This window comes from Malaclemys terrapin, chromosome 6 (assembly GCF_027887155.1).
Source record: "Malaclemys terrapin pileata isolate rMalTer1 chromosome 6, rMalTer1.hap1, whole genome shotgun sequence".
Lineage (NCBI taxonomy): Eukaryota > Metazoa > Chordata > Testudines > Emydidae > Malaclemys > Malaclemys terrapin.
This window is the reverse complement of record NC_071510.1, coordinates 115431190-115453065: the sequence shown is the minus strand read 5'-3', so window position 1 is coordinate 115453065 and position 21876 is coordinate 115431190. Positions and strand designations below refer to the sequence as shown.

Below are 21876 nucleotides of genomic sequence, written 5' to 3'. Positions count from 1 at the left end.
CTACTATGAATATGATCTCAGACCTGTACTCATGTCTGTATGTATATTGATCTTTTAACCAATACTCACTTTCGCATTCTCTCCTTTTTAAATAAATTTTAGTTTAGTTAATAAGAATTGGCTGTAAGCATGTGTTTGGGTATGATCTGAAATAGTCATCATATTAAAGTTCTACCAATCCCAAAGGATCGGACACATTACCTCCCAGGTTAACGAATAAGATTTTCAGTAATCCTCATCATATTTGACTTGGGTGTCTGGGTGGAGGCCTAAGGTTGGGCCTAAGGTTGGGTTTCTTTAAGGGGACTGTGGTGTTGGCTTCTGGGAAACCAGTAAAGTGTTATAGAAGCTGTTTTGTGCTGGCTTGGCAAATCTAAGTATTGGAATATTCACCAGCTTTGGGGATTATCTGCCCCATTCTTTGCAGTTCACCCTAATTGAGTAGCCTCAGTGAAGCTCCCTGGGACTTGGTCACAGGGACTGAACCAAAAAGTATCCTAAAAACATTTGATTTGCTTTGAACCAAAATCTTTCTCTTCTTTCTCCCCCTTCACCTCCCCCCAAGTTTAAAAACTTGAGGAGAAAATTCATTTTGAATGAAGTGAAACAGTTTGGGTGTTGCATTTTGATTTGGTCATTTTAGGGTGCTTCTTGGCTTTTATAGTGGCCAAATTCCAAAATGAATTCAACACAAATCCAAGAAATACTTCAGTTAATCCAAATCTATATTTTTAAAAGTTTAAAAAAAACTTCCTCCTAAAAATTTCACGCATCTCTAGTATCTACCACTTTAAATCTACATGACAGACACATTTCTGTCCATATAACTATGCCAAAGAGTAAACTTGGCTTTAGATAGTAATGACCTTTGGACAGTTGCTTACTGAAATTTAACTTAAATCATGGAGTAGCAAAATAGACCACCTCCTACCTATGTATGTGAGTCTAGCACTGATAGTGTCATCTGATCACATACAGCAGTTGAGATTCTTTTTCCTGTTGACTGTCTCCTTTGATCTTGAAGATAGAAATTTCTTTCTTGTACTTGGAAAAGGAAAACCTCTTTTTTCCCCATTTTGGAACATGAAGGTAAATCGGTTTTTAAACTAAGTTTGATTCTACCCTCCCCTTTCCTTCCCCCTCCGCCACACCTTCCCATGAAGCATCTGTAGAACAGGCCACACAACTTGTACGATACAGAGAAGTTTACAAAGCCATTCGTAGGAATAATCCAACAATCTAGAGGAATGTTTTGATTTTAGCCTGGAAGGTCTATTGCATACCAAATCATCAAGAGAAGACGATGCCATTTTCCTCTGTTACCCAATTATATTCTAAGTGATGTGAAGAAGAGTCTGTCTGTGACTTTCCTACAGTGTTGGTGATTTTTAAACAGTGTAAACCTTAGTGAGTGGGAGCTTCTTCAGTGTGAAGATTGAGTACAGATGGCATATCCATTGAACAATTAACAGGATTATTATTGTTTATAGGATTAGAGGAATTTAAAGAACATGCAACTACATCTGCATTACCCTTTTTCTTTTAATTTACAGTAAAATAATGGGTTGATGAGAAGGTTGTATCCCTGAGTTTTGGTGTTGCCCTGTGGGTACCAGAAGGTACCTCCTATTCGGTCTGTGGCGCATCATAATCTAGTCCAGAGGTTCCCAGACTTCACTGCGCTGTGACCTCCTTCTGACAACAAAAATTACTACACAACCCCATGGGGGACTGAAGCCTGAGTCCCACCATCCCAGGTGGTAGAGCCAAAGCCTGAGCCCCACCACCCTGGGTGGAGTGGGGGTCAAAGTCAAAACCCCAGGGCTTCAGCCTGAGGCAGGGGCCTGTAACCTGAGCCTTGCTGCACAGGGCTGAAGCAGTGAGCCCCAGCAAGTCTAAGCCAACCCTAGCGACCCCATTAAAACCTAATCGTGACTCACTTTGGGCTCCCGACCCCTGCTCTTTGAGAACCGCTGGTCTAGTCTCTTGTGGTATAATGTTGGTTGATGGGTTTGTGTATGGGTGCTGTGTGGGGGTGGTGGCCTGTGACATACAGGAGGTTAGACGAGATGATCTGGTGGTCCTTTTTGGCATTAAATTCTGACTCAATTGAGGTGTTTGAAAGTATAATTGAAATTTTGTCCCAGCCTCCACCAACTCACAAGATTTAAAAATTAGACTAGCCTTGGCCGTGCCCTAAAACTTTCAAACTAGGATTTGAGTTCTCATGTTACATGGGCTAAAACCTAAAACTAAAGGTTTCCTTCCTCTGCTCTCTTCCTATGTAAACATTTTAGCAGACAATCTTGAGTACAGACAACAGCAATTTAATTTTAAAAACAACTTTTGTTCATTTGACTGAATTAAGTATACTAAGAATTCATTTGTTGAACCCAGTTATACTTCTGGCATTAAAGAATTAGACAACTTCACAGAGCAGGGGTGGGCGAAATTTTTGGCCTGAGGGCCACTTCGGGTTTCGGAAATTGTATGGAGGGCTGGTTAGGGGAGGCTGTGCCTCCCCAAACAGCCAGGCATGGCCCAGCCCCCTCCCCCTATCCCCCACTGCTTCTTGCCCCCTGATGCCCCCCTCCTCCCCCAGACTCCTGTCCCATCCAACCCCACTGTTCCCTGACAGGGCCCCCCCCCCCGGGACCCCTGCCCCATCCACCTTCCCTGCTACCTGTCCCCCGACAGCCCCAGGAACTCCCTGCCCCTGACTGCCCCCCATCAAACCCCTTCTCTCATTCCTGACTTGCCACCCCCACCCCACCCAGGACCCCTGCCCCATACAACCACCCCTTCTCCCTGTCCCTGACCACCCCTGGAACCCCTGCCCCATTCAACCCCCCTGTTCCCCACCCTCTGACCACCCCAACCCCTATCCACACCCCCACCCCAACCACCACCCCGAACTTCCCTGCCCTCTATCCAACCCTCTCTGCCCCTTTACTGCACTGCCTGGAGCACTGGTGGCTAGCAGCGCGGCTGCACCAGGACAGGTAGCCGTGCTGCCCGGCTGGAGCCATCCACGCCACTGTGCAGCACAGAGCACCAGGTCAGGCCAGGCTCTGCAGCTGCGCTGCACCAGGAGCTCATAGCCATCCGCCCAGAGCATTGCGCCAGCGGTGGGGCAAGGTGAGGCTGCGGGAGAGGGGGTACAGCAGGGTAGGGGCCGGGGGCTAGCCTCCCAGGGCAGGCGCTCAGGGGCTGGGCAGGAGGGTCCCGCGTGCTTTAGTTTGCCCACCTCTATCATAGAGGATAGCCAAGATGGTCAGGGATGCAACCCCAAGTTATGGGAGTCCCTGATTCTCTGATTGTTAGAAGTTGGGACTGGACAACAGGGGATGGATCACTCAAAATTGCCCTGTTCTGTTCATTCTCTCTGAAGCATTTGGCCACTGTCAGAAACAAGATACTGGGGTAGTTGGACCATTAGTCAGACTCAGTCTGGATGTTCTTATCTTTATCACTGTTTTTAAACCAGTTCTTCCTCTCTCTGCAGGTTCATAAAGATCAGCACTATGACTGATGGGGACTATGACTATCTGATCAAACTCCTAGCCCTGGGAGATTCTGGGGTTGGGAAGACAACATTCCTTTACAGATACACCGACAACAAATTCAACCCAAAATTCATCACAACAGTAGGAATAGACTTTCGGGAAAAACGTGTGGTAAGTTTCTCAAGTCGTCAATGTCTTCACTTCTTCTAGTTTCCAATAGTGTTGAGAACGTGGTTTACGTAAATGTATACAGTTCCTCTTCCTGAAAGGTTTAAGGTGTGTTGAGAATGCCTTTTCTGCTTTAGTTTCTGGCTTGAGTCCAGTCAAAATTAGAAGGGAGTAGGGGAGAAGCTGTTGCCCTCAGATGGCTGCCTGGTAACCTAGTGGGGTATTATGTATTTACATTACATTAGCACAAAAGGCCTCCAGTGGGGCCCACTGTGCTAGCTAGCTGATGTACAAACACATTACAGAGACTGCCTCTGCCACAAATTAGTTTGCAGCCTAAAGAGATAAGGTGACAGAAAAAGAATGGGAGGGGAAAGAGCACAGCGATAGTATCTTGCCCAAGATCACACACCAAGTAAATGATAGAACTGGAAGTAGAACCCATGTCTTGATACTCCTGCCCAATGCTCAGTCAACTAGATCTGGGGTTGGTAACCTTCAGCACGCGGCCCATGTGGGTGATCCGCCGGCAGGCCACAAGACATTTTAGTTTATGTTGAACATCTGCAAGCATGGTCCCCCGCAGCTCCCAGTGGCCACGGTTCACCGTTCCCGGCCAAGGGGAGCTGCGGGAAATGGCAGCTAGCATGTCCCTGCAGTCCATGCCGCTTCCAACAGCTCCCATTGAGCAGGAATGGTGAACCGCGGCCAATGGGAGCTGCAGGGGCTGTGCCTGCAGACGGTCAATGTAAACAAAATGTCTCGTGGCCCGCCGGCAGATTTCCCTGATGGGCCACGTGTCGAAGGTTGCCAACCCCTGTAAATACTGCCTCCCAAGGTGTCTATAGCACAAACTATTGACTTCTTTGACTCACTTTAGTAATGTGGCTGTAGATTGAACTATCTTCATGCCTTTATAGGTGACCCTTTCAGGCTACAGTTCTACACTTGTAGAATAGTGTAGGCTAGCTTGTACTGTGGTGTATTTGTTCCTTAATGTTAAATGGAAGATAACAATCTTCCGTGCTGTCAACCTGATTCCTTTCATGTGTACTAACATTCATTGCCACTGTTTTAATAGAATACAACTATTGTGCATGTCCACAGACCTTGACAAAAATGGATATTTTTTTATTGCACAATGTAGAAAAAAAGTTCTGCCTTCAGATAAGAATGCTCTTCGTTTGCTTGAAGCACAATAGCAATCATAATAAAGCATAGGATCGGAAATCAGGAAATCTGGGCTCTATTACTAGTTTTACAACTGACTTGTTCTCTAACCCTGGATGTTAATACTTGCCTAACTCAAAGGGAAGTGCCTAAACTCACTAGTGTATGTAAAGTGCTTGCATGGCATTGTGAAGTGTTTTGGAAGCATTAACCATAGCCAGAATGGAGCATTTTGCAAAAAGCAGGTCTTTAATGCACAGCAGGCCATATTAAAGAAATTAAATCTAGGAAGTGATTTCAGCACACTTTGTATAATGAAATGAGCAGAATCAGGATCTAAATGGCAGTATTAAGTATGCTCAATCATCTTCAGAAGACAGTATTGGTTTTCTGGTTTTGAAATATTGTTTTGCAAGAGGCCCTTTGAAGTGGAATATTAGTGAATGTGAATCTCTAGCAAGTATAAGCTATAGTTAATAAACCAACCTATTCTCCATTTGTTTTTGAAGAATCTTTTTGTTTCAGTACAGCACTATGTGCTAAGGGTAAATTTTAGTAATGGGAAAGACATTAATAAATTAAGCAAAAGACTACTTCTTTGTTAATTCTACTCTGTTTGTTTGTCAGATATACAATAGCAGAGGACCAAATGGATCTCCAGGAAAAACCTTTAAGGTCCATCTACAGCTTTGGGACACCGCTGGGCAGGAAAGGTAATGTACAGAGTTCAGCATCTCATATCCAGTTAATCAGAATTCTGTCTAAATTTTAGAAAAATTAATAGGGGAGTCAGAAAAAACACTCATCTTCTGTCACAGATTTGGTTTTGACAACAAACAAAAATCCATCTCTTGATCCTGAAAGGTAACTTTAAACTGTTGCTGCTTTGCTGTGATCATACTGAAATACTGTATTCACTTATTTTGTAAGCTTCCCCCAGCTACTCTGGAGTAGCAGTAAAGTTCATGGTGGTTTGTTAGCATACAGTATATGGCTTGGCCTACTCTTGATTAAATATTGGCTGTGCCTAGAGACAGGAAGTGGGCAGGAGAAGGGAAATCAGTCATGTAACAGGAAACAATATTGAGGCACTGGAGTGGGAAACAGCCTAAAACAACTCATTAAATGGAGAAGGGGAAACCATGAGTACAAGCTGTCTTCATGCTTCTAAAGGGAACCTGAAAGCACTGAAGGAAATTGTTTTTCTCTATCCATTGAATTTTGCTGTAAGCAAGTGCAATTGCATTGTCTGTGCCTTTTTGTCACCTTTGTGTGGCTTCCACACCTGGAAAGACTAATTTTGGTTTGAACCACCATGTTTCCATGCTTCTCTTTCAAGCCCTCCTGACCCTCATAGGCTCTGTACCCTAGACCTCCCCTGAGAGAGGTCACACAAAATAAATGACTGGCAAACAAGGAACTGGATGCATGCTAAATATCACAGCTAAAGCACCTATCCCTGTGTCCATAGTCTGTGTTGTGTCTAAATTACAAGTTCCTCAAGGTAGGGACCTTGTCTTCATACTTTTTGTAGATAGCGAGCACACTTACTGTGGTGCTATATTAAAATTGGCCTCTATTAAGACACACCCATTTTTCTGGTTTGAATCTGTCCCATTGTCTCTTATACAGTATGGCTAAATGTGATTGTCAAAGGCATCACTTCTACAAAAGAGATCTTATGGTAGCACTCTTGCAGCTAACTTGTCATTGGGAAACCTCATGCGTGGCTCTCTTCTGCAGCAGTAGTCTGTTCTAATTTTGATGCATGTGCCCTGGGGTATCTTATCTACCACATCTGCTACTGATAGGTGTGCCAGATTATGTGGTGGCTTAAGACAGAGCACCGAATTCCATTTTCTATTTTCTAGCTCTGTAGGAAAGTTTCTTAATGCGTTTGGTTTCCTAATTTATTTGAGACTCTGGCTTGTGGTCCTGTGGCAGCAAACTGGGGCTATATTTTGGGTGCTGGGTCCATGGCTTTGTGCATTCAGAGATGACTCAAGTTTCATTGAGCTCAGCTTGTCAACTACAGGTATATCAGGGCCTCTGTAGATGAGCTTCCCAGTAAACTGTTTTTATTCTAAACTATGATTAAATGGCCAGATACTTTTAATCTCTGCCATATTAGGTGGTGGTTATCCATCAAGTAAACGTTTCCTCACAATGCTCTTCTTATGTTCATCAATTGAACCAATTTTGTGTCCCAGTGATTAAGGATGCACTCAATGCATCTGTATTCTTGTGATTTTTAAAAAGCAACATGTTAATTTTTAGGCTAGTCCAAAGGACAGAGAATTTGAACTAGCAATGCGTCACTGACAACGTAACATTCTCACACATCTAAGCATCCTCTGGTAAATTACACCCACTTTGATAAGTAACTACTGATAGTTATGATAAATCTAGTCAAAAGGAGGGCCACAGGGTTTTGACTATTATGAAAACATTTGGCTGATAAATTGTGCAACTTCTCTGGGTTTGGACTTTATTTTTTTAAAACTGCCTGTTGCAAAAGAGATACAAAAACAGCTGTTTTTGTATCTCCCCTTTGATGGATGGTTGTCTGTTTGGTTTGTTTGTTTTATTTTTCTCCAATAAGTCATTCACTAAAAATGATTACCTAGTAATATTAGAGGTCAGTCTGTGTTAACAGGGCTGCTTATTTGTTCCTTCCTTCAGATTTCGAAGTCTCACCACAGCATTTTTCAGAGATGCCATGGGCTTTTTATTAATGTTTGATCTCACCAGTCAACAGAGCTTCTTAAATGTCAGAAACTGGATGAGTAAGTAAAATAGAACAGCTTGCAACTTCTTGTGGTTTTTAGGTTACTGTATATTGCATGTCTTCATTTACGTAATGTTAATTTCAAAGAGTGGTCCAATATTTTTCAGGTGGTCATAAACCTATGGCTTGAATAGGTGGGCTCTGAAGTCCCAGCTCTGGGAAAATTACATAAACTTGTTAAACTTCAGAGCATTTTGCAAAGCACATCTATTCCTCTGGCCTTTTCTGGGATGGGTTGGAGGTTGTATGAAGAGGTTTGTGGTGGTCAATTTTGGGGACTTGTAAAATAAAATCAATCATACTATATATGTGCTTATTATGATCTTATGTACTGGTTATGGACTGTTACATTTTGTATTATCACTATTTGGGCCGTGTTGCATTGTTCTGATTTTTCTACTTGTATTTTTATTTGTATAAAAGATATTTATTGGTCTTTAATACAGTCCAGTGCCTAAGGTTTGGTTAGGTGTTTCATCCGATTTTAAACACAGCCTACCAAACAAAATGAGAAAATATATGTGTATTTTATGCATATTTCAATTGAGGGGGCTATTTTTTTATTTATTTTATTTTGCAAGGCAGAAATATCTGATGCAGAAGCAACATGTGAGAGAACCTGAAGCGAGAGCTAAACCAAAATTGCTAGAGAGCATGGATCATCCTGATTTAAAATAAAGGTGTTTAAAAGATAGGGAGGTGTGGGTGTGTGTTCTTGTCCAGTACTGGTTAAGCTATTATAGTGGAGGAAAAAACAACATAATTTCAGGTTCTGTATAATTCAAACGTGCTGTTTGTTAGTAAACTAACTTCTGCATGCTAGTTGGGAGTATTCTGGCCTGTGTGTACAAGAACAACACTGTGAAAGGCAATATGGGAATACAAATAAATCCCTTCATAGCAAGCTATAGCTTTGATAGAAATAACAATAGCCATGCTCCCACTTCAGTCCGCTATTTGGCTACGGAAAAGTTAATGCATTGGAATCTATCGGCTTCAGTGGTTCCTTTGCCACACTGCTCCTCTAAATTTCTTCCACATAATATATACTGCAGCTACTCATCTTTTCTTACCCCCAATTTTTGAGATAAGGCAATTACTTAAATATTGAAACCAGTGGATCTACATAGTTCCAGCTTAGCTGAAGATTTGGCCTCAAATTTCTAAATAACTGCTTGTGAAAAGCATTTGGAATTTATTTCTGTGATCTCCTAATGGGTTTCTTTGAATAGGAAAATGTCTGTCCGTACTAAAGGAAACCTAACCAAGATGTACTGATGTCTGTTATTTGTAGACTGAAGTACTGTATGTAGAACACATCTTTGCATTTGATTCTCCTCTTTCTCTAGGTTGTATGGAGGGGAAGTGACTAGTTCACTGGAAATAAATTCCTAATCACATCTGTTCCATTTTCCCCTGTAGAAAATTACTTTAATGAGCCAATGTATTATGAAAAGTCCATATGGTACAAGAATTCATTTTTTTTATTATTTTTTTAAAAAAATCCTGGCCCTTAGTGGCATTTCAATACTTTTTACTCTAGGTTTGTTTTTTGTTTTTTAGGTCAACTGCAAGCCAATGCATATTGTGAGAATCCCGATATAGTATTACTTGGTAACAAGGCTGACTTATCAGATCAGAGGGAAGTCAATGAGAGACAAGCACGAGACCTTGCAGATAAATATGGGTAAGTAAATTGTGATGGAAAATTACTCCAGCTGATCTCTACATCAGTGTAATGTTCTTAAAACCTAAATTGCCACCATGCAGCTTTGAAATTTGGGAAACCAGTTAGGTTGGTTAGAGATTTACATACATTGATATGCTATAGAAATTAGTCTGGTGTGCAAAATCTTCTACAGTGCTGCCCACCCTGACACACTTTGAAATTAGTGGTCCACATGTTTCAAAGTTTGACAAGTTAGAGAACACTGTTAGATTATATTTTCATTCACATTGAAAGGGATAATTTGAACTACTCATACACACTGCTACACTCTAAATGGACTGTAACAACTCAAAAGTGAACTGGTAATAATGGGTGATCACTCAATGAGAACTTCTGCTTGCTGTTGTTGTTTGACGGCTGATGCAAAATACTAGAATGCATAGAGAACGAGAAGACCGCAATACTGAAAATGTACTGCTGTAACACAAACTAATGGTGTGCCCCCGCCCCAGAATGCTGTGTTCAATTCTGGTCATTCATCTCAAAAAGGATACAGAAGAAATGGAGGGATTTGTGAGGTAGACAACAATGATCAGAAACATGGGAAAACTTCCCTATGAAGAGACTATAAACTCCTCTCTGAAAAGATTAGATAAGAGGGTGTATATATATATTTTAAAAATCCTTGTGGCCACTCCTACTTACCTGTTCTCCGTATGCATTCCATTAAAATCAAAAGGCAACAATTTAAAATCTGTAAAGCAGGAATCTACCTGTGGAACTTACAGACGCAGGATATTAGAGGCAAAGTTCATACTGTCCACAGCTACATTAAATAGAATCCAAAAACAAAACCTTCAAATAGAAATTTAAAACTCTCTTGCTCACCACAGGGAAAAATTTAATCTTATCCCATTATGGGTCGCCTTCTCCCTAACTGTCTAGTAGATAGTTATTGCACCTTTTTCCTTCAGATAAATGCTTCTATTGGAGATATGGCATTTTCCATGTTCCTTGAGAGCTACTGTAGATGCAGACTGTCTTCACTTTCCACCTGGAAACTTCTGGTGACATAAAATACCTGTGAATAAAAGTATAAAATACTTCAAATTTGCAGATACTTCAGTTCTGAAGCCTGGAAATCCATGTTGCCAAATATTGAGGGAGGGTGACTGTAGAAACTTAACTGGAAATGCTCCTGAATGCACTAAACAGTGATTGTCAATATGTCTCTGTTTCCTGTTCCATCTCTCTATGAGACGGCACTGCAGTTCTTCTTTACAGAACCTTGGAAAAAGTAAATTTTTTATGAAGGCCTGTTTCTCTCAGCTGTAGTTTAGGCAAATGCTGCCATTCTGGTTTGAAGCCAGAACTTTCAAGTTAGTTAAAACTGGCAGTTGGTTCAAGATGCAAAACTTACCTTGATATTAATACCCATTCCCCCAACCCTCTGTTAAAGATCTGGGGGTTTGTTCAGCCCACATAGTGCAATAAAGGCCAGCCAGATTTGAATTCCAAAATTTCCTATTCCCCCACCAAGAAAATTGTTCAGGGGTATTTGGATCAAGAGTTTTGCTCTGGGGCCTATCTCTCATTTTAAGCCCTTTCTAATGAGCTTTTTAATTTTTTTCATATCCTACATATTAGCATACCATACTTTGAAACAAGTGCAGCTACTGGGCAAAACGTGGATAAAGCTGTGGAAATGCTCCTGGACTTGATAATGAAGCGCATGGAACAATGTGTTGACAAGACACAAGTATCTGACACAGCCAATGGAGGAAGCTCGGGGAAGCTAGATTCAGCAAAGCCAGAGGAGAAGAAGTGTGCCTGCTAGACTTCACTCTAAACTGTGAGAACCAATACAAATATTTGATCTGAAAATGGCTGATTTACCACTAAATTCAAACCTGGCCATGCACAGAAACAAAGTTGTCTTGTTTGGGTTTTTGTTCTCCAGAGAACTGAGTTTTCAGGGAGGCTTCTGTGCTGGAACTAATATTCCTGATATGGCACCATGGAAGATCTAAAAGCACCCTCATCTTAATACAATCAGGCTAGAAAATGTAGGAGAGATGTTCCCTCCTACTTTGGAAGGAGAAAACTATTGTTTGTATGGGGGGAGGAGGGGAAAGATAAATAATTTGGATATCATGATAAACTAAAAAGGGAGTACTTTGTTAGGTCTCTGTCTTAATTGAATCTTGCTTCTTTATACTATTTTGTATTTACATCAGAGACCATGCATCTGCTAAAGTGGAGATATGAGTAAAGAGAATGTTATGTGGTGTATTACTTGCACAAAGCAAGCAATGGTGTGACTGACTGATAATAAGCTATGTGTGAGGAGAAAGGGGTGGAGGCTATTTTTTTAAAAATAAAACCAGGGAAACGTGCAACATTATTTGTGTTGCTAGTAAATAATCAAACGGGCTTTGGAGGGTGAGGGGGATAGGGAGAAGATGCTCAAATTCCAGCACTACATGGAAAAGTGGCAACACTTGCTGTTTGAGGCCAGCAGAATGCATTTCGTGGTGTGTCTTACAAATTTCACTATAAGCAAAAGCACTCTTTGCTAGTCAGAAAAATTTAGTGTTCAACACCAGACAACAGGCTGTGTGCATCAGGTAGGGCGTGCACGGGGAATTGTGAAAATGGTGTCACTGTCTAAAAGCGTTGCAAAAATTGTATAGCACTTACTGATCCTCTAAAAAGTTATTGAGTTGTTGACTGGGAACTCACCACCTGCCATGATTGTGTGATGTTGCCAGTATGCTTTGCTTTCAAATGAGCACAATTTTCGCATATACAAAATAGACTAGAAAGTGACCCTCCTTGTAAAATACTTGAGTGGGGAATTGGAATGCCAACATATTAAATGTGATCTAACACTAGATAAAATGTATTGTATTGTGTAGAGCCTATAGAAGTGGGGTGCTATGGCAGGTAATTAGAAGGCACCACCAGTTGCATTAAAAAGTAAAGCAGGAAGGTAAAATGTGTAATTTTTTGTATTGTCTCAGTCTATCTGAGTGTGGCTGAGAGAAGGAATGAGAGTTCTTCTACAACAGCATGTCTCTCTCTCATCACTGGCTTCTCATTTAAAAGCAGAGAGTATAAGAAAATATTTAGGGTTTACTTCTATTAAATAGGTAAGGATCTAACAAGATGTTCTAAGGACTCCATGAATTTGTACTTCCAGACTAATTTTTAAAAATCACTCCAGGGAAAAATGTTTCACAGACGAGCTCTACCAAAGAGCAAAACTAAATTGGTTGGGTTGGGGGAGATGGTGGAAGGGAGGCAGACTTCCGCTGCTTTAAAATTAAATCAAATGTGAAGGTTTTCAGTTTTAGTTTTTGAAGTACTGTGATTTTGAACCAATTAAGCTTACCAGGTGGCTAGTCCACAAACTATCTGATTCAATACCTTTTTTTTGAAAAATATTGAGGGTTTACCAGCTGCTTTGGTGACTGGACAGCACACTTCCTGCCCATCCCTCCCAATGATACTTACTGAAAGATTTGGCATGTAGACAGGGCAGATGGTCTGACAATAAGGGAAGCCATTTTTGTAAGGTGAGTAACCAAATAGCCACTATAAACAAATCGGAGAAAAAATTCAGTTTGCTAAGTGTCTAAATGAAGACATACCCTATGCAGCAAGTTCTGAAATACCTGCTGCCCTTTTGTAAGCCAAAGCACACGTTACGCATGAACTTCAGTGGCTGCAAGACAGCCACTGTTATAATTGGTAGCTATTGCCTAGGCAAAGATTATAAATAGTTGAAGTAGGCTGTTTAAACTTCAAGCACAGTCCCACAAAATAAATTGAGGGAAACTGAGTTACTGGAGTTTCTCTTCCTTTTTAATACTAAACAATACCAGAGCTTTGTTCAGCTAAGTCCTCCAAAGACTGTGATAAGGGTGGGAATGGTTGTAAAATGGGATTTCCTGCCGCCTCATTTTTTAAAATCCTCAACCATGTAGAATCAGTACTTAATTTACAGTATCTGGTTTTGCCCATTCAAACAGGGTGAGGAGCCTAGTTCAGAATAGCTCACTTATTTACTTTCAGTATGAATACATTTCCTAAAGTGACATAAGTTGGTGTTTAGAGTCTTAAAGTTGTTAGAGAATTCTAATGGCTGTTGCTAGCCAACAGAATAGTGAGTTAGGGAGACTACTGCATGCAAAGCTGTGAAGAGTTCATACCCCCAATTACAAAGCAGCCTAAAGATGCTGAATCACCCCCACTTAACAGTATCCCCGTTTTGGCCAGCACGCTTGACAACATGACTTTTGCCCTCATGTTATCCAAAGTAGACTGCTCTACAGCAGGACCCTATAGTCCTCCCCATTAAACTCCATTGCCTGACAACTCCCAAGGAAAAGGACTGTCTCAGAACTGGCCTGCTAAATTGAACTGTTCTAAGACATTCCACTGCTTGAGGGTTGAATGTGTAACAATCACAACTTGAGAACGGTAGGCAGTTGAGTATGGTATAGTATCTATTGCCTTAATGTACTAGCTCATCCAAAAAGCTCTCATCAATTTTTAATTATGACTGTCTTGCTGCCGCCATAAATTATTTTCAGATATTAATATGGATGGGCTGGTAGCCACCAAACCATAGTGTGGAGGGAGGGGGGGGGAAGTAAATCTATACCTTACCCCTTAGATACACTGGAAGTTTTGCAGGGTAGCATTCAACTTGTATTAAAAATAAACTCCAATCAGCTACGAACTGCTTTGTAGAACTCCCCAGATTCATTTTCTCCGCAAGAAACTGGATAACTTGCTTATTTCTTACGTCTCCCCACTTCCTCACACCCTTCTTGTTCCTCCTAACCACTGTTTTTAGGGTCACATTCTAGTGGAGAGAAGGCTGCTATATTCGTGTAATAGCCTTTTGGGCCTGATCCTAACTACGGAGCAGGTGCAATTCCCCATTCCCTTCAATGGGTGATTGAGATGCTGAGGGATCACTCCTTTATGTCAGTGAAGATGTCTCCATTGCTGCACCTGATGGAAGTGTGAAAGTTCCCATGCTAGTGTCCTTTTACTGTAAGCTACCCTGAAATGCTTATCTTGAGAACAGTGTGTCTTAAGCTCTTAAAGTGCCTGTATCCAGTGGAACTCTAATGTAGTGAAGTCTTACCCTACTGCTCCAGCTCCTATACTCCTTAACCCCTTCCTCTAAGAAAAGAGGGGGCGTGAAAACAGTTGCAGTTTGGAAGCCTTTTCAATTTTCACTCACTGGAGGTTCACCATGCACAAATCCCACTCAGTAATTTTTCCATAACTGATAGCTTACTGAGCTGACAATACCGAGTGACATATGACTGGTTGTGACTCATTGTTTGTGCAACTATTAGTTTCCAATGTCCAGGTGGCAGCTGAGACATTAATAGAATAGTTCAATTTCTACACAGATGCGATGAAGAAGTAGAGAGAACTCAGTCCCTTGCCATGACACTACTATTTACCAGTTCAAACTTTTAGGTTTTCATTCTGAATTGCTACAGAGTCTAGCAGTTGCAAAACCTGTTTTTACACCAATATTCTTTGGAGAACTGCATTTGAGCATAATCCTTCCTTCAAATACCCCCAGGACCACATGGCCCTAAAATGAATTCACTTTCATGTACCATGTCCAGCAAAGAGTGACCACTCTCATTTTCAAGTAATCTAGACTCCAGTATTTCAATTTTGCTATTGCATAAATTATGTGGTTCACAGTTAGATGAGAAGCTCAACATCTGCTTTATGTACAAACACAGAAGGCTTGTCGCTTGGTTAACTATCCCAAGGGTATTGGAACAATGACTCCTGCAGTTATACATGCGTATACATAAGTACTTAATATCAGTATAAACCTTCTGCTCCTGCTAACCTTTGTTTTTAAATTTAATTCACACATTGATCCCTGTGTTCTGCTGGTTTCTGTCTCCTCTCCTAGAAATGTGTGCCTTCCTCCAAAATTCCCTTCCTTAATACCCTTTTTGTAACACTCTTCTAGGCCAGTGGTCTCCAAACTTTTTTTGATTGCATACCCCATCAGTAAAAAAATTTTGAGCACGCACCCTCTGCCGTGCCAAAGCACCAAAAAAAAAAGCCGCTTGGACTCCCACCCGAACTGCCGAAGCGCGCAAAAAAATAAATAAAAATAAAATAAAAGCTGCTACTCCTGCCGCGCACCCCACTTCGGACACCACTGCTCTAGGCAGTGCTCATTTGAGTTTGCAGTTATACATGGCACTATGCATGAACCAACCCTGAGCATGGTAATTACTTAATCAAGGAATGACATGCAGCACCCAGCATGACAATACTGCCAAACCTATGTAGTTCTGACTTTCAAGGACTCTGTTGCTGGATTTAATATGCTGATTTCTTTTTAATTGTTGGATTTGAATCCGGTATGTCTTTAAATTCATCATCTCTCTTCTTAGGTAACCTCCAGGCTTTATACAAATCAGAGGTCATCAGATTTTTGTCTTTCATCTGTTTTCTTGATCATCTCCATCCATGCTCAATTCACTTTTTGATTCACTGTAGTGTCAGAAATCATTTCTGAGCTCCAGGTAGTAGTCCATTATTTCTTCCTGATCTACAAGTATTTTTTGTCCTCCTAATCTCAAACACGAATGTAAAAATGTGACATTGCTTAATACACTAAGCAACCACAGCGTTATATGAAGATTTATTTTAGAATGTATTTATTATAGATTATAAAAATCTTTATTTCTGTAACCTTCACCCCAGCCTTCAGTTCCATCTGTTGAGGTTGAACAATGGGTAAGAAGAATACCAGTGCAGATTGGTAAATACACTTGTCTTAAAGTCATTGTTTTATGCTTCTGAAATAAGTGGTGCTCTGCTGCATGAAAACTGCCATTTTGAGAGTCCACAAAACTCCTTTAGGAAATATTTTAGACAAGCTTTCCTTCCCAGCCATGCCCCAAAGCTGAAAGTCCTCTTAGCCAAAGTTACCCTTTTTATCCTGGTTCTCCATTTCCATATCTTTTATTTGTTCTAAATTAGTCTTATTTTCTACCTCTAGCCTGAATTTTAAGGGTGTTCCAAATGTATCTGTGGGGAAAAACGAAGGAAGGCTGGTGTGGTGGCACTTTGAATCAAAAACTTCTTTTCAAATATAGAAACCATTTCTGCAGTGAGTTTACACTGGCCATGTTTACATTGCTCTAAAATGATGTCTCGGCTACTTCTGTGATCAAAAGTTTCTTAAATCCTTCATTGTCGCCTATGGAATCTGCATGTTACAAGGCGTCCTCTACGGGTGACATGGTCCTCAGGACAGGAGCCCAAACATGGACCAGTGCACCACTTAAATCTCCAAGTTTAAGGGTTCACATGGTGCATAGGTTTTTCCATAGTGACATCTTCATGGGGGTTGAGTCTGTCTCTAAGATTACCCCTAGATTCTAGACCTGGCATACAATGTTCACCAGGTCTCCAACTCAGCAAAGCGTTTAAGAGTAGGCCAATGTGCTTTGCTGAATCAGGAGCTGGAGCACCTTTATGGAGAGAAATAGAAGTGCCAGAGTAGAATAACCATAGTTCAAATAATCCTTAAAAATGCAATTGTATAGAAAATACTTACTTTTTTAAACTATGTACGTTTGTGAACAGGGTGTTTTTTGTTTTGTGGGGTGTGCGTTTTACCATCCAGTGATTTGAAAAACTTAAATCAGCACTAGGGAAAATGCTAAGTGTTTTTTTCATTAACTTGCCTCAAAGATTGGTTGCAGCCTTTACATGATATCAGTATAAATCATATGCTTAAGAGTATAGCCACTCACCTGTTTGTGTGTGGCAGCACCACTGCCTATCCTGAACTGTTACAGGATTAAACTCCTACTCAAGGTGACAGCAAAAAAAAGTTTGAACTTAAATGCTCTTCGACGTTTTGTTGTTTACATACTTTACATCATTATGAAACCTACTATTAGCCTCCCCTTTTTTTGTAAAATACATCCATCCGTCTAACTTTCTATGCTAATGCTCTTGTTCTAAGTCTGACCTTTCCCCCCAAAATTAGAATGCAAAACAATCAATCTTAAACTGCATAGGGTGGAGAATTTACTGCAATTGTCACTGTCAATTTATATAAGCCCCAAATGCTATCTTCCTTTGGGGAGTATAAATCCCATGTTTCCTCTTTAGAGCATATCCTTTTATGTTTAAAAAGATATTTTAAAAAGTTTATCTCTGAAAATATATTGGGTATCCAAAGATATACTTGGGTTGCTAATAGCCTAAGCATGTTTTTAACTAAAACTTGCTTACATAAATATATAAAATTCCTTGTATATGATACCATAGCCCTTGAAGGCAAGAAAGCACTTTTCTGGAGCTTGACATAGACTGTCTCTCTTTAAAAGATGTGAAAAGGAGCGTAGATATTTCATTTTTCTTGTAGTTGATCATAGGTGCCTCTTCAGCTGTTACTCCCATATTTCCATGATTATGTAGATGAGACTGATGTTGGATATGCTGTACCAAAAATCCACAATTAAATCACTTGTCTTACAACATGTAGTTGAGAGAAGCTGCCGTTTTGCTATACTGCTAATTTTGTAAAATCTGTTGCCTTAGAAATATTTCGTGAAGGCTAAATCTTAGTTAACACTTTGAATATGTAAAGAATTATCAAACACTTGTTTAGACTTTAGAGAACACTGGGCCATATGACTAACTTTAAAAATATATATATAGAATACAGATATTTTGATACCTGCTTGACAGCAAATATTTCAAAACCTGTTTCACTCAAAGTGGAGAGTTCATCTCCTAAAATTAATACTGTAAGGCTTACAAATAGATCCCTTGATCAACATCCAGCCTCTAGAGACATAGAACCAAAATATCCAGCTAGAACTGTACTTCCAATAGTAATCAAACCTAGCTGTGAATTGTCTTCAGACACATAAACAATTCTGCTTTCTTCAATGGAGTCACTTGTATGAGTGGTGCCATGATTGAAGGATCCTGGTAATTCGACAGGAAACAGAAATTAGCAACTGCTACACTAGTACAGGAACAAAACACTATATAGAGATTGATTTCAGGCCTCATTCTGATTTTGCTCAAAACCCCATTTTTACACTGGTGTAACTCCAAAGATGTCCACGTGAATCAAGTAAGACCAGGCTTGCAATGTCTTTTTGGTGTATTTTCAATAGGAAGCTGTTTTCATAGCTGCTTTCCTGTCATCAAGAGCATGTAAGCCATCTGCTCTACGCCCCTCCCTTCACTGCATATAGGACAATTTTTGGACAGGAAACTAGGCAGTCAGCTGAGAACCATCCCTCTGGCTGTTGGACAGATCTGTTTTTAGATATATTTTTTTTTCCTTTGTCTATATTCTCTAGTTCAGGAAAATACAGATGGTAACTTCATTGTGTGCTTTTTCGTATGGTAATTTAAAAACTGAAAATATTCTTTAGAAAGCATACCCTAAAGGTGTCAAGCCTCATTACTCAATAGGGCTTTTAATGTACATACTGTAAACTCTGATACCAATTGTATCTTACTGGACCTTATTTATGGAAGTTAAATTGTTCTTTGATTTTGTTAAAGGTAACCAGCCGACAAATGCTAACAATGTTTTATTGTTACCTTTTTAAATGTTCTGTTATGTTACCTTAAGCATGTTTTATGTTTGTCTTTGCAACAGATCTGTAAACGTTATACCTAGTGATATGAATGTGATTTTAAACTCTTGAACATAGTATTTTTATTATGTATGCCCCTTAATAGACTGTGGTGCCTGCATAACACTGTTAACATTATTTTGTTGTACCAACTTACTGGTGGCTTCAAAATATATTGTCAAATGATTCTCTGGTGTCTGGGTTTGTATGATATGGTCAAGGAATGTAATCCTGTGATTCAGTTTCTGCACTGTTCTTTTCAAAATAAAAACGCATTTTATATCTGTTGTATTGGCTGTGTTTGGAGGGGAGGGGTGGAGTGGAGAGGGGAGAAAAATAAAGCTCTTCCATAAATGAAATGACCCAGCTGTCTAGTGTTTTCAACAGAAAAATTCCAGGTTTAGAATGACTGACCAAGCAGGGAGAGAGGAACAATTTTTTACTGGCTGTTTCCATATAGCAGGTCCTAATTGGTCTCTAAGAGTTAGACCAGATCAAGTTCTTCTAAGTCCGTACATTGGTAGGGTCACTGAAAATGACTCAGTTGCTATACAGCATTGTGACATAGAACATGGTGTACTATTAATAGGCATACTTTCAATCTCTGTAGAGAGGGTTGATCGGATAGCCAAGTCAGTTCAAATTTCCAGCAAAAATCTCCCTCTTGAGTGAAGTATCAGCTTGCGAAATGACAAAGAGCCAAATACTGAGTCCTTCAAGGGGCTGGAAACTCATTCAGAATTTGGCTCAATAATTATACGGATAGATATGTAGGGGATGCTGCTTGAAGCCTTATACAAATACATCTGTTTAGAGGTATGCACTTAACTGAGGAAAGAAAGATTGGCTTGATGAGACTGAAGCGTACCTGATTGACTGCATTGGGCAGAGCAATTGCTGTGATCAAGGCTAGCACTCTACAATTGTCTAGTAATTATGCAAGAGTCAAGTGGTTTTTGTGTTTTTGTTTTTTTCCCTCCTAACCTAAGCCTGTTCAATCATGCACAGTGTGATATCTGAATTAACTGCTGGACTAGCTGGAAGGTAAACTTCAGGATTAGCCCACTGTAAGGTACAAATGAAGTTACAAGCTGCATGAATACAAAGTCCATTAAGTCATGCAGGACTAAGATCTTGTTGAAATTAGATTCATTTTAAGACAGATGACTAATAGGAGTTGTAGTTTGTCCAAAAGTGATCATGGGGCATTCCACTCCTAGCTACATATAATGTATTTGTTTTCCTCCATCAGCTCCATGAGTAGCCTATAGAGAGACTATAACTACTGAAATCTATGAGATAGGTGTATCTCCATAGAACTGGAAGGGACCCAGAAAGGTCATCCAGTCCAGCCCCTGCCTTCACTAGCAGGACCAAGTACTGACTTTGCCCCAGATCCCTAAGTGGCCCCCTCAAGGATTGAACTCTCAACCCTGGGTTTAGCAGGCCAATGCTCAAGCCACTGAGCTAGAAGGAAGGAGAGCATGGACAACTCAGTTTATGTGATGTAAGATGTAGCCAGAGTAAGAAAAATGGTGTATGGCCAACAACTGCCAGTGTTGCTAAGCAGTCACAGCCCTGCCTTTTGATCTCTACCACAACCATTCCCATTAAACAGCTGTTTCACAGGGTATCTCGCCTGGGCAATGAGCGTGTCTGCATCTTGGCATTAAACATTGAAGGTTATACTGCTGCAGAGTCCCCCTGTGTTCCTGAGGGCTCGTCCACATTACAGGTTATGTTGGCATAATTATGTTGCTCAGGGGTGGGATAAGCTACGCTGACCTAAGAGCTGGTGTGGACAGCACTATGTCCGTGGGAGAGCGTCTCCCGCTAACCTCTCAAAGAGGTGGTTTTATTATGCCAGCGGGAGTCTGCTGCTGTAACACTTCTAAGGTAGATGAGTCCTCAGTTTGCTCATCTCCGTTAAACTACAACCCTCTAACAGCTGAGAGTGGAGACTTATATTCAGGGCTGGCTCCAGGCACCAGCCCACCAAGCTTGTGCTTGGGGTGGCACCTGGAGGGGGGGCGGCACGGTGCTCCGGCCGCCAGGGAGAGCAGAGCCCCGACCGGGACTCGCCGCCCTCCCCCCGGCGCTCTGGCCACCCTTCCCTGCCCTGCTGGAGGAGTAGGGGGGCGGCCGGAGGCTTTTTTGCCTGGGGCGGCAAAAAAGCCAGAGCCAGCCCTGATTATATTTGTGTCCTGTATGTAATGCACATCTTCAGCTCCTCTGCAAATGTTTCCTGAGGAGATTCTACTGCCTTGTAACCTTGGGCTGGAAAGAATAACCCTTAAAGCTCACACATTGGGTAACTAGAATGAAGCCCTCCACTTGTCATATTTGGTCTAAACATCAGGGAAGTCAGCTCCTTGCAGAAAGTAAAAGTGCCAGAATTCGTAAGATGTCAGCATGAGATCAGCTTAGCCAAGGGTCAAATGTAGTGAGGGTATAAGTTACTCTTCCCTGTTTTCTACTAGGTTGACCCCAGCGTATACATTTCTACCAGTGCACAAACTAGTGTATCAGTACATGTTAATTATTAAAAAAAAAAAAAAAAAAACCTAACTTTAATCACTAGCATTTTGGTAAGCCTTGCATTGATTACAGCAAAGTGATATTTCATTGTCCCCTTCATTTAAATGTATGGGTTTGTAATAATTTTCTGAGAGTTTATATGCTGCATCCATCACTAGTATAAGCAACTTCCCCCAATGTGAAAATAAACAAGGTGACCAGCAGGGCTGTCAAACTATACTACAGTACTTCCAATATTATGAAGAGGTGTGAGGGAGTAGAAAGGTGCAATGCATCATAGAATCTAGACCAGGGGTTAGCAAACTTTTTGACTAAAGGGTTGCATTGGGTTTCTAAAATTGTATGGAGGGTCAGTTA

The 21876-nt window shown here is 40.8% G+C and overlaps 1 protein-coding gene across 4 annotated transcripts in view; it reads left to right on the top strand.

Moving 5' to 3' along the window:
* The window catches only part of RAB27B (RAB27B, member RAS oncogene family), a 226879-nt gene that overhangs the window by 186298 nt on the left and 18705 nt on the right, over positions 1–21876 (top strand). For 3 of the 4 annotated variants that reach the window (XM_054031394.1, XM_054031391.1, XM_054031392.1), the window contains 5 exons: positions 3506–3677; positions 5472–5557; positions 7527–7630; positions 9196–9319; positions 10949–19263. In XM_054031394.1, coding sequence (XP_053887369.1) covers positions 3525–3677; positions 5472–5557; positions 7527–7630; positions 9196–9319; positions 10949–11138 — 657 coding nt within the window. In that variant the 5' untranslated portion in view covers positions 3506–3524 and the 3' untranslated portion in view covers positions 11139–19263. Of the gene's footprint in view, positions 1–3505; positions 3678–5471; positions 5558–7526; positions 7631–9195; positions 9320–10948; positions 19264–21876 lie in introns of those variants that run through there. The other variant, XM_054031395.1, reaches the window with a different exon arrangement.